The sequence below is a fragment of the Canis aureus genome, chromosome 11 (genome assembly GCF_053574225.1).
Source record: "Canis aureus isolate CA01 chromosome 11, VMU_Caureus_v.1.0, whole genome shotgun sequence".
Classification (NCBI taxonomy): domain Eukaryota; kingdom Metazoa; phylum Chordata; class Mammalia; order Carnivora; family Canidae; genus Canis; species Canis aureus.
In genome coordinates, this window is record NC_135621.1 from 32,912,562 (window position 1) to 32,925,510 (window position 12,949).

Consider the following 12,949-nt stretch of genomic DNA (forward strand, 5'->3'; position numbering starts at 1 on the left):
CCTTCCTCCTTCCTCCCATCTCTTCTCATCTAAAGGTCTGGTTTAATTGCCACTTAGTCCATGTAAACATTGTAGATGCTCCACGGTTGAGAAGTAGCTTCCACCCCTGTAGCTTTTGTGCTTCTCTTTGCAGAGTTGTCCTGTACACTTGTACAGGTTGCTCACCATTCAACCCTAGGGGTACCCTTCACTTACTGTCCATATCAGTCTATACAGGTGGCTCCCCAGGAGGTGTGCCATTCCCACACTTTGCAGCTCTGTGAGGTGGCCCAGTGTTAGGGCACAGCCATGTTCCAGTGTTTATGTAGTTATTGGCATTCTCTCTCTGCTTCTACCAGATTGATAGCTGCACCAGCAGAGAGTCCCAGCTCCAGCATCACCTAAACCCCTATTATGCCTTACATGTACTTACTGCTTGATAGCTCTTTGTTGCATGTTTCTTCATTCAACTCATTTTTTGTTTTATGGATGGAAGAACTAATTGAAATTACTTCATTTGAAGAGTAATGCAAAGCAGGAGAGAAAAATCACAGTTTCCTAATAAGTTAGCACTGACAATGGCTGTCGTAGTCTGCTCGGGCTGGTACAACAAAATACCACAGACTGGAGATGGGGGTGGGGGGGTGCTTATAGACCACAGAAATCTGTTCCTCACAGTCTCAGAGACTGGGAAGTCTAGGATCATGGCACAGCATGGTCTTAAGGGAGGCGGGGTAGTGGAGACTGCTTTTTGGTTGCAGACTGCCAATTCCTGTGTCCTTCTATGATGGGAGGAGGGTGAGAGCTCTCTGAAGCTTCTTTTATAAAGACACTAACCCCTTTCAGGAGGGCTGCAGCCTCACAGCATACTCACCTCCCAAAGGCCCCACTTCCTGATACCCTAGGGCTTAGGATTCGACATGAATTTAGGGGGGCATGCCATAAGCACTCAGACCATACTAGTGGTTAACATATATTCAAATCTTTCATACCAGGCACTTTATATTATATCACTTAGTCCTACAATGCAATATTGTTTACTTACTGTTACTGTTCCTAATTTGAAGATGAATAAATTGAGGCCTAGAAAGATGCGTTAACTTGCTTCTGGTCACTCAGTTAGTAGTTAACACAGCCAAGGCTCTGACCCAGACATTCTCGAGCAGTGTCCCCAGCTCTGAAGCATTGATGCAGATAATGCCATTGACTGTTGTTGCCTTCTCATGGTAAGGCTAATGGTGACCTGGAAGGAGGGACTTTGGCTTTCTCTTCTCCTGTGGCCAAACACTTGTTGCACAAGTGTTTATTGAGCACCTATTATGTGCCAGGCTCTCCTCTGGCCACTAGGGATGGAGATGAAAACGTGGTTTTTGTCCTCAGAGACCTCCTAGTAGAGATAAGGAGCCACATGTTTCAATACTTATACAGTGTCATGTTAGAAATGGTAGACAGGTTTTGGGGTGCTTGGGTGGCTGAGTTGATAACGTCTGACTCTTGATGTCTTAGCTTAAGTCTTGATCTCAGGGTTGTGAGTTCAAGCCCCATGTTGGGCTCCATGCTGGGTGTGGAGCCAGAAAGAAAGAAAGAGAGAGAGAGAGAAAGGAAGGGAAGGAAGGGAAGGAAAGAAGGAAGGAAGGAAGGAAGGAAGGAAGGAAGGAAGGAAGGAAGGGAGGGAGGGAGGGAGGGAGGGAGGGAGGGAGGGAGGGAGGGAGGGAAAGAAAGAAAGAAAGAAAGAAAGAAAGAAAGAAAGAAAGAAAGAAAGAAAGAGAAAGAAAGAAAGAAAAAGAAAAGAAAGAAAAGGAAAGGAAAGAAAGGAAAGGAAAGGAAAGGAATGGAAAGGAAAGGAATGGAATGGAATGAAATGGTTGGGATGTTTTTTATATGAGATGCCAAGTTAGCAGGAAAAAGGGACAGGGATGAGCTCAAAGAAGGTGTCCGGGAGGAGCTAACTTACAAAGGGAAGTCTGAACGATAAACAGGAATTCATGGGACTTCTAAGTAGGAGGCAAGTATTTTTTTGGAGCACATGAAGACAGAGACACGTGAATAGCAGGATTGTGTTGAAACAAATATACGTACCTTGGTCTGTTTGGTATTTTCACTGTGTCTAAAATTATGCCATTCCTCCATTGTGGATAAAATTGAAAATTGACAGGAAGGCTTTCTTTTATCCATTCTTGATGCGTAAGACTCCATCATGGCTCCTTTTTTATTTTTTTTAAAGATTTTATTTATTCATGGGGGGGGGGGCAGAGACACAGGCAGAGGGAGAAGCGGGCTCCATGCAGGGAGCCTAACGTGGGACTCGATCCCGGGTCTCCAGGATCACACCCTGGGCTGCAGGCGGCGCTAAACCACTGCGCCACCGGGGCTGCCCTCCATCATGGCTCCTGCGGGAGAGGGAGGCTGGTTGTACCAACACCGAGGGCTAAATGGACCGTCTGTCTTCCCAAGGACTCTGACTAGTACCTCTCATTTAGCCTTCAGGTAAGTCATTGGCTGATAAATATATGACCACCAATCATCACTCAGGCCAACTGGTAGCTTCTTACAGGAAAACTTGTTGTAGGGCTTCCAAGGAATGCTATAGGGCCCTTTCCCCTTGAGTATAGATAGTTTAATGGGAGAATCTGCAGTGTTCAGGCATTAGGTCCCATGGAGAAATTCTGCAGTCCTGTTTGTGTCTTCTGTTCATTTACTCTGTTTATCATCTTTGAGCACCTGTTACATATATGGTGGGTTAGCCTTGGATGATAATCACCTTCGGGTCTAGACTCTTCCATTCAGCTCCATCTGGCTTTGCTACACTCGCCTTAAACTTGGTGTGTCCAATCTCAAACCCCTCATCTTCCTCTGATGTGCCTTGCTTTTTGTAACCCCTGTCCTGGAGACATCACCACCAACCCAGGAACCTCAGTGTCCCCTTATGCATCTTCCCCTTCATTTCCCCCCTTTCTCTAAGATCTCTTTTCCTGAAATCCCTCTAGATTCAGCTTCCGTGCTGCTTTTCCCCAGATATGGTCTCAGTCAGATCCTCACTTCACATTCACCTAGTCTCCTCTTCTAAATGATGTGTCTACCTCCCTTCCCCTTCTCTCTCCACCATCCATCACTTAATCCAGTCCATTTATTGAACTCCTCCTGCATTCTATGCACAGAGCTAGATTATGTGGTGATATTTTTTAACATAATGGGCATGATCCTTGACTTCTCCAAGCTCACAGTCAAGTGGGGATCTAGACATGTAAAAAGGCGACCAAAACCTGAGGGTGGGTGCATGGTACTGAGGTAACTGACTATTAGGAAGGGACCCTGAGCCAGGCATGGGTAGTCAGGGAAGGGCTCCAGGAGAAAATGATGGTGGCCCTCAGAACTGAAGGCTGAACAAAAGATAAATGCTGGCTGGGGAGTGTGAAGGGTGGGAGGAGAGGGGGCCAGACCAGGAGATTTGAGAGGGCAGCAATGGTGTGCCTTACCTTGTTCCTGGCATCCTGCTCATCTCCCGCAAGTAATAGGTGCTCAGTAAGTATTTATCAAATGAGCAAATGCATGAAGGTTCTTACAGAGCAAACTGAATCTGCAGTCTCAGGTGAAGAGAGGGCATGGAAAACAGAAGGTCTGTGGTTCTGGAATAGGGCTGGGAAGAGGCTCAGAGGCTGAGAGCTAGGAGGTAGGTCACACTGCTCCCCACACCTCGCGAATATAGTAGGGACTATTTAATTGGGTATTCACTGCACTGCTTCCTGCACTCACTGCTCTCTCCTCCTCTGCTCTGACCTTAGAGTCCCAGCTAACTGCTTCCCTACCCCCCATGCTCCCAGCACCCCCTGGGCGCCAGCTGTTGTCTCCTGTTACTCTCCTTGGATTGTGTCCACTCTCCCTTTGCTTCCTATCAAACTCCTATATCTTCTAGGGCACTGCTTCCCCAGCTCCTCCACGTCCTCCTGACCCAGTCAGAATTAGCGCTTTTTTGCCTTTACTCTCATAGAATGCTGTGTTGTGGTTGTGGTTGTTAACAACATAATGTGCCACCATGTGTGTATATTAAATTGTGGATCATCTGTCCCTATAAGGAGTGTGAGCTCCTTGAGGTCAGGGGAACCAGGTCATTTTCATCTTTAGATTTCCCAGAGGCACTCATTTGTGGTATTATAGTTCACACTGTCACTTCTGCTAGCTCAGTGGTATTTATAAGACTAGAAGGTATATCTGCTATTTATCATCCTGTGTTTATTATTCATATGCCTTATCTCTTCTACTTACCTCATACACAGTAGCCTGATAAAGAGATTTCTCTCAACATTTTACAGAATGAAGAAACAGCAGTGCAGAGGCAGAAGCAACACACTCAAAATCCCCACTAATAAATGCCATGACTGGGATTTGCACCCATTTCCATTGGACTCCAGAAGCTTTGCCCTTGTGTAATGCCGGCTATTTCGGATGCTCCCTCAGTAATGTCTGGTTGGCCGAGGGGAATGAATAAAAAAAAACTCTAGGAATATTAGAAGTTGAGAGTAAGCTGATGTCCGGCGATGGGGTTCCCTGGTGATGCCATCTTGGATGCCTGGGTTTCTTTTGGAGAAGAACAAGCAGAAAACAGAACTCAGTACTGTGCTGTGGGAGAAGTATCTTGTCTGTTGCATTCAGTCTAAAGACTTCATTGTCTGACCACGTGCTCCTGAAACTGATGCCCATACGTCTAGATGGTAGAAATAACGGGCTGGCCAAATTGTTATCTGTGCCCTGCTTAAGATTTTTAGAGACACAAAAATGCTATTAGGGTTGGCTCGAATGGAGGGTTACCAATGATTTGACCGTCTGAAATCTTGTGGTTGGGTGAAATACCTTCTCTCCTTTTCAGCTTCCGCCATCCTTGTCAGCAAGCATTGGGTTGGTCATGTGCCTGACTTCCTTTCACAGCTGCTGTTAGAAACTGATGGGCACATTACAAGTTAGAAAGAATGTGATTTTGTGGCTGGAACTCCCTGACTCGTCCCTCCTGACTCCTCTTCCCTCCACTTCTCACAGGCGGAACCCCTTGCACTTCCACCTCATTGCTGACTCCATCGCAGAGCAGATCCTGGCAACGCTCTTCCAGACCTGGATGGTGCCGGCCGTGCGCGTAGACTTCTACAACGCAGATGAGCTCAAGGTACAGGCAGGAGGGAGAGGTGCCTCCCTGAGCACCGCATGCTGGAAGCTTTTCTTGGTTGTGGCCTTGTAGACTGGCAGTGGTAGAAACCTCAGCTTTCAGCTGGAAATGCCCAGGGTATAACTTAGGCTGTTTGTCACTCATATCTGATATTACTACAGAAAGCATCAAAGGGACCACTACTTCAGCACAGAATGTGTGCTGGTCTGTGTGGTTCTGGCACAGACCAACTTTCTTTAAAGGGTTTCTTCAGAAAGGGAAGACCTGGTATGCATCTGAAAGAGGTCTTTGGTGGCTCTTCTAGAGAATTCTGCTACCAGTGAGATCAGTGCTGAATTCAGAGTCAGGGGCCTGGGTTTTAATTTGTTGTATTGTCACTTGTCGTAAGATACAAAGTAAATAATCTGTACCTTTGCTGTGTCTGTTTTCTCATCAGTAAAAAGGTGATTATCATACCAACCTCACTGGGTAATGAAAAGGCAGAAATGAGAGAATGTGTGTGAATGTGCTTTTAAAAGATTATGCAACACAATAGTAAAGATTGTGTTGGGCCAGAAGTTTCGCCGAATAAGACTCATTTGGTCATATCATTTCCTTGCTTAAAAGCCATCTGTATTGCCATGTTGACTGGATCAGGATTGGAATTCATAGTCTCAAGAAGTCCTGCTTCTGGTTCTTGACTCTTCTTCCAGTCTCATCTGTGTCATTCCTGGAAATTCATCCTGTTCCTCAGCTCTAGGAAACTACTTCTAGTCTCTGCTTCCTCTCCTACTTTTGAGTCTTTGCTTATGCTGTTCCTTCCAACTGACATTCCCTTCCACCTGCCTTGTCACAACTCCTACTCACCTGCTGCATTGGTACTTCCTCTGAGAACCTTCCCTGACTTCTCCAAAGAAAACTTCTTCAGCAGTCTATCTGCTGGTTTAGTTTAGAACCTTTTTTAATAGGGGAGGGGGCAGGGAAGCACGTCTTACTCTTTTCTGATTTCTGGTGCATAGCTGATACCCTGTAATGCTTGTGAATTTAACAAATTGCTATTGTTAGGAGAACACGTAACTTTGCTGAAATATGTTGATGTTCTATCTCCTATCACCTTGGGAAGGACTGAACACCTAGGCATGAGGCTGATTCTAGCAAATTGCTTGTTCCAAACCTCATAAAGCCATTACCTTTTCATTTCAGAGCCATAACATTTTAAATAGATCACAGAGATACTGGCCAGAGTTTCTGATTTTCCCATATTTCAGACTCTGAGGTTGATCGAGATGTTCAGAATTTAGCATTTGGGGATTGTCGTGGTAATTTGTGTGCCATTCCAATCTATTCTGAGCTAAAATTGATTAACACTCTTAAAAGGGAAAAACAAAATTTAGCAAATTGCTACGCTAATTAAGGTGAAAGCAAGCCTCTCTGTCTCCCAGGGTCTTGGCGCCAACACAGTGGGGGGAAAAGCAACGGGAGGGAGGCGTGGCGCCTGGTGCACAAGGATGCTTCTGCCTCCTTCATTGCTCTTTTTTGGGCAATCCTGTGCCATGCTCCTTGCAAGTCTGTGCCCCCCACTACTTTTTAAAAAAACACAAAAGTGGTTCAGCAGAACCCCAAGTTCACATCTTGGCTTGCTGTCGAAGAACCATCTGAATTGGTGTCTGAGCCCTGGCTCAGTCAGGTGTTAGATGGGTGGCACAGTGACAGCCACCAAGACAAGGACTAAACAAAATAACACCTGTGAAGGCACAGCAGTGTCTGGAATGCAGCAGGTTTTTGAAAAGGCCCCACTCTCCTTTGCAGCCAAGGCACAAAGTAAGATTAAAATGCTCGTGAAATCCACAGACATTTGGGAGATGTCTGAAGGACATCTGAAGGAGTAAGGCACCAAGGACTGTACTCTGCTCCCGGGAACCCTGGGGCATCCCTGAGGTTGAGGTCTTGGACAACATGGGGGCAGAGGGACTGCTGCTCTGACTCTTGCATGCCCACTTCCATCCTGGAAGACCGACTGTTCATTATTTTACATATTGGATTTTTATCCATTGGAATCACAGAGTCCATGGCTTAAAAAATAAGAATTAAGAAAAATACAATCAGATGTGTTCTAAAAGATACTGTCTCCTGTTCAAAGTCTCAAACACACCTGCATTTTATTTCCCTTCCAATGAAATTCCCATCTCCCACCATCCTATATCCCCTGAGACTCTTGTCAGAATCCTGTAAGGACAATGAGTATGAAAGCATTTTGTAAACACAATTTTGCCATAACTGATGATCACAATAGTGATGATTTATATGTAATCTAGCTCTGCAAACCCCAAACCATGGTTTGCCCAGTCCCCGCAGCTTGAGCCTCTCCTGGCCGTAGCACTGCTATATGCCTGCTTAGCTGCTCTTCCAGAATCAAGGTTCATCTTTTTTTTTTTTTTTTAAAGATTTTATTTATTTGAGAGAGGGAGCATGAGGGAGAAAGCAGGAAGGGTGGGTGGGGAAGAAGGAGAAGCAGACTCTCGCTGAGCAGGGAGCCCAATGCGGGGCTCTATCCCAGGACCCCGGGATCATGACCTAAGCTGAAGGCAGACGCTTAACCCGGTGAGTCACCCAGGCACCCCCAAGAGTTCACCTCTGCCATCCCTCTTCCCTCACCCTGTGTCTGCTCATCCCATTCCTAGCTGGTCTCCATCTTCCTGGCCGCCATCCCTCTCTGAGCTTTTCTGACCTCTCCCCAACACAACAGCAGTTTTGGTCTTTTCCCCTCTGCCCACTCCTCCCCCAGACGTATTCTCCCTCAGCAGCATGAGTTGGCTCTCCCAGAAGCATGCCCAACCATGCCAGTTCCCTTTCCTGTGCATAAAACCCTGCGTGGTATCCTGGTGCTCCAAAGATAGAGGCTAGGATCTGGACTTGGGCTTTCTGGCTCCTGCCTCCTCCGGCTCTGTTGTCTACCACAGTACCACCGCTCACTCACTGGATCATCACAAGTGCTCTGCTCCTTCCCTCTCACCAGGGGGGCCACTACACAGGCTACTCCTCTGTCTGTTAAACTCTGTTCCCCAGTTGGCCTCCTCTTCCCCATTGCTAGTTAATTCCATGTTTTTTTCACTTAAGCTACATTTACTCCGGGAAGCCTTCCCTGCATTCAGTATCTGATAGGGGACACTTTGTTGTATGTTCTCATGGGATCACATACATTTCATCACACAATGTGATCTTTCTTGTCTTTGTGGAGAAAACTGGTCTTTCTCGCCCCTAGATAGCTGGTTCCAAAAGGACCGAGATAGGTCTGCTTTTTATCACCCTTCTATCTTTAATGCCTCCTGTGATGCCCGGCCTATGAAAATATTTGCAAAATGATGATATACAGTAAACTTAGAGCTGGGTCCTTATGAGTAATAAAGCCATTAGGAAGGGGTTTCTTTATCATTGTCAGGGCTCACCACATTCCTAAGGCCTGTTGGGCCTTAAGGTATGGGCGGACAGCCAGGTATTTGTCTACCAGTCACCCTGCAGTGGCATAAATAAGGCAGCTCCATCTGTGCTACCCTGTGTAAAGTCCCAAGAGCAGCCCTGGGACAGGTGAGTGTCTTTCCATGAATGCATTAAAACGCCATCCATCAGCTGATGTTAGCAAAGGAGGAAGAAGGGGAGAGGAGAGGGCCCGTGCTGTGTTGTGCAGTTGCATTTAGAAAGCGTGTCCGATGGTACCCTCAGCAGGCACACATGATGCCCCCCACCCCCAAACTGGTGCTGGAAAATCACTTTGTACAGCTGTTGGAAATGGCATTTCTCGGAAACATTCCTGTGGGCCCCTTATTATATCTGTTAGTGCTGGAGAACGGACTAAAAGGGAAGAGGAAATTTATAAGGGATTGGTGCATGATTACAAATGAACTGCAGGAAGTCTGCTGTGGACTGGTATGCTTCTCTTGGTAATGGCCAATTAGTGCAGATTTGCAAATAGTGATCACTCAGCTTGCTTGTCTCTGTGGCCTGTGAAATGCTCATTGGTCTTCTGATGTTTACAGGGCCCATTCATTTCCAGCCTCCCAGTCCCCATATCAACAGGCTACCAGGACTGAGCACATTTTTGTACCCAGAACTCCATTCAAGATGCATAACTCCTCTCACCAGAGAAAGGAAGAGCAGGATGGGGGACTTATTTTTGTGGGGAGCTTTGTAGATGATGGCATGCTGTCCCTTGCCCCTCAACAGCAGCCTTGTGGGATGGACTGAAGTTTGATTACCGCCATCTCACAGATAATTTATAAATTGAAGCATGGAGTTGAAGAGTATTTGCCTACAATCAGGCAGCTAATAAATGCCACAGCTGCTATTTAACTTTTCCCTTTCCAAATGGAATGCTAGGAGATAGAGGATTGTGTAATTCAGTAGACATGGATGTAGAGCAGATCCGAAGGGAAGGAGGGAGTCAGGGACTACAGCCACCGAGGAACACATCCGCCACTGTTGAGTTGTGCTTGAACATAGGATTCCTGTTTTCTGTGCCTCAGGACCCTGTCAGGCTGCAGTGTAACTTGTGCTATCTATGGGACCCTTGGTATCTTATGTGTGATGTGCTCCTTTTATAGAATGCCCCCAGCTCTGTGGAGCAAGTGCTATTATTATCCCCACCATGCAGATAAGGAGGGTAAGGCTTTGGGGTGGTCAACCAAACCAACCCCAAGTCCTGTGTGTAGCTCGTAGATGGCAGAGTCAGGATTAAAACCCAGAACTACTTGACTTCACAACCCATGCTCTCCTGTGTTAGATTTCCTTCCCTGTGGTCTGCTTGTATATATATATATATATATATTTTTAAGATTTATTTATTTGAGAGAGAGAGAGAGAGAATGAGTGTGTGCACAAGTAGGGGGAGGGGCAGAGGGAGAGAATCCACAAGCAGACTGCCTGCTGAGCACGGAGCCCAATGTAGGACTCAATCCCAGGTCCCTAAGGTCATGACCTGAGCCAAAACCAAGAGTCAGCCTTTTAACCGACTGAGCCACCCAGGCTCCCCTATGGCTTGTTTTTAAGCTGGGACCCTGTAATTGTGACTAGACAAGGGTCCTCTAAGCTCTCGGTGGTGGTTTTTTTCCTGGTTGTTGATGAAGAACAAATGCTTTAAGCATGACCCCTCCATTAAAGGGGATGGAGCTTCCTGCTGTAGATAAAAGGACACTATATTCACAATGCTGCTGAAATTCAGGACAGCCCCATCACTTCACCCAAGGTTGTTTTCCAAATGAAGCAGTCACTCTCTAGGCAGTTTCCCTTAAATCAGCAGTACATACCTTGTCAGTTTTCACACAAGACCCTGCATACCAACTAGCCCTTGATCTTGCCCCAGTTGGCCCAGAAAGTCAATCCCATGCCATCAGCTGGGGTGAGGATGAACCCGAGCTTGCAACGGGAAGCTCCTAGGGCCGCAGCCGTTTCATGATTCACCTGTCCAGCTGGGGGTCCTAATTTATCTCCTTTTCTCTTAGACCTGATGCCTGCTCGTTACCAACATCAGAAAGGTTATGAAGTGGGATTCAGAGCTATGGCTCCAAAAAATATTAATGGCTGACTCTAAAAATTGGCTCCCTACTCATCCTCTGTTACCTTTGTGCTGGTCTTTGTGGAGTATCGCAGAAGCTCTCTTTAGATAACTGCCATCTTCAGCACCCTGCTGTCCTTTGGGAGACATACTTCTATTGTTCCTCTCATTAGGGGGTGGATAAACTGCTACCTACCCTATCTGTTTCCCAGGAAGATGTCCTTCCTGAATGTTGGACATTTCCAGTTAGGAAGGACTGATACAAATAAGAAGCCCTAGGGATTCAGGGTTCGGAGGAAGCTCGATAAAAATAGCTGTCTTTGGACAGATGAGGTCCAGGGAGGGTTAAGAATTATCCAGGATCACATGTGATTCTTTCCAACACAGTCCTCTTCCCAGAATTGGGTCTGGGTGTTTTGATTGTGGGGCCTGGGCTATCGCTCAAAGGCACTGCACTTGACGGTGGTTGAACACCATGGACCGTCACCAACTCTACCCCCATGGGGCTGGAGCAGGTTCCAGTTAGGCTTGACCTGCAGAGGAAGGACAGAAGTCTCATGGAGGACATGATCTGCTCTAAGATGCCTGGCAGAAGAGTGAGAAGTGAAGTGTGTGTGACCTTTGGAATTGTGCGACTTCACTAATAATTCGGTAATACTGAGAATAACACACAATGCTTAATTGTCTTTTAAAGTTGTTACCTCTAGCCCTTCTTTATTAAAGGTGAAGATTAAATGCAGTAAATGAGGTCTCATAATGGAAAGCACACAGTGCTTGGCACATAGTAGGGACTCGTGAATTCTGTGTTTTCTCTTTTTCTATATTTGAAAATGGCTATGATTAACCTCTTAAATCTTCACCCTTGTTTCCTTCTCTCTTTTTGCATCTCATGTTCTATAGGAGGGCTGACAGGGGTTAAATATTATGTCCAGGTCTGGAAAAGTTATTATCTCCCATTCTCTTCATTGTTTTTCTTGGGCCCTGGATTATCCATGTGGTTTGTGAATATGAGGGCTGGTTCTATCAGGCCAGCAGTGCACCTCTGGCCTTTGCAATAGGTTCTTCTCTCTCTCGGATAACAAGGTGAGATTGTAGAATGGACATGGGAGTGAAATGCATCTGAAAACACAGGAGGTGGTCGTTAGCTTTTAAATATCACACATGGAAAATTGTAAGCAACCAACAGAAAATTGTAATCTGCATTAGAAAAGAATCTTTGTGTCGATTGTACAATTCACTTTATACACAGGCAAATATTTCTTTATAAAATGGAGTGTCTTAATGAATGGGCCCTGTCTCTTTTTGAGAATCATAGAATCTTAATTAGGAAGGAACTTGGCATTCATTTGGCATAACCTTCCACTTTCTTCTATAATATTCTATATAAATGGTCATTAATCTTCTGCTTTTGAATACTTCCAGAGATAAGAGACCATTACCTCCCAAAGGACCTTGTTCCATATTTAGAAACTCTATTAGAAATATCCGCCTTGTGCTGTCCTGAAATCTTTTATCTTTTTGATTCTCCCATTGGTCCTGAGCATTAATAAAGACCAAATGCAAGTGTAGATATCATTGTCTGTTAACTCCTGTTAACAGTCTCCTTTCCCACTAGACTGTGAGAACCAGGAGGGCAAGTCCTGTAACTTTTATCTCTATGCCCAGCTCTTCGGACAAAACCTGGTAAAAGTGGCTCGAGGAAATGCATTGGTTTTATGCCATGGGACTGCAGAGTGAGTCAACCAGCTGTTTGGAGGCCAGCAGATCTACTGAGTCTTCTCTTCCCCATTCTTTCAATCATATCCCGAATGGCAGTGCTTGGAATCTGGGTGACACTTAAATATATCTTTCAACGTTCTTATGTAATACATGGTTTCCACGTTGTTGCCTTCCTTGAATGGGCTTACTTTTTGTCTCTGTCTACTATTCTCTGTGGGCCTTCAGAATACAACAGGTGTGTCAGATCTATGTACCTGACATGCCCCATCAGGAGCAGTCATTGGCCTGGGCTCAGACACTTAAACACCTTTAAAGCAATTAAGTGTCCCCTGATCCACCCTTTCCCTGATCATGAACATTGATCCCTTCCCATTTTCATCGCTGTGGTCTTCTCGTTCTTGGTTCATTTCCCTCAGTAAAGAAGGAGATGTTTTTGTGTACCTTATTTCACTGTGTCCTCAAGAATCCCCTGCTGTGGAAACAGCACATGTTTGCTTGTATTAATAAGGGATTTATCAGGGCAGCCCGGGTGGCTCAGCGGTTTAGTGCCGCCTTCAGCCCAGGGCTTG

General features: G+C 45.8%; 1 protein-coding gene across 4 annotated transcripts in view; it reads left to right on the forward strand.

Annotated features, from left to right (window-relative positions):
* Positions 1 to 12,949, forward strand: part of LARGE1 (LARGE xylosyl- and glucuronyltransferase 1) — a 528,281-nt gene that overhangs the window by 259,366 nt on the left and 255,966 nt on the right. For all 4 annotated transcript variants that reach the window (XM_077914722.1, XM_077914719.1, XM_077914720.1 and 1 more), the window contains one exon: positions 5,011 to 5,134. In XM_077914722.1, the coding sequence (XP_077770848.1) occupies positions 5,011 to 5,134 (124 nt within the window). The remainder of the gene's footprint in view (positions 1 to 5,010; positions 5,135 to 12,949) is intronic.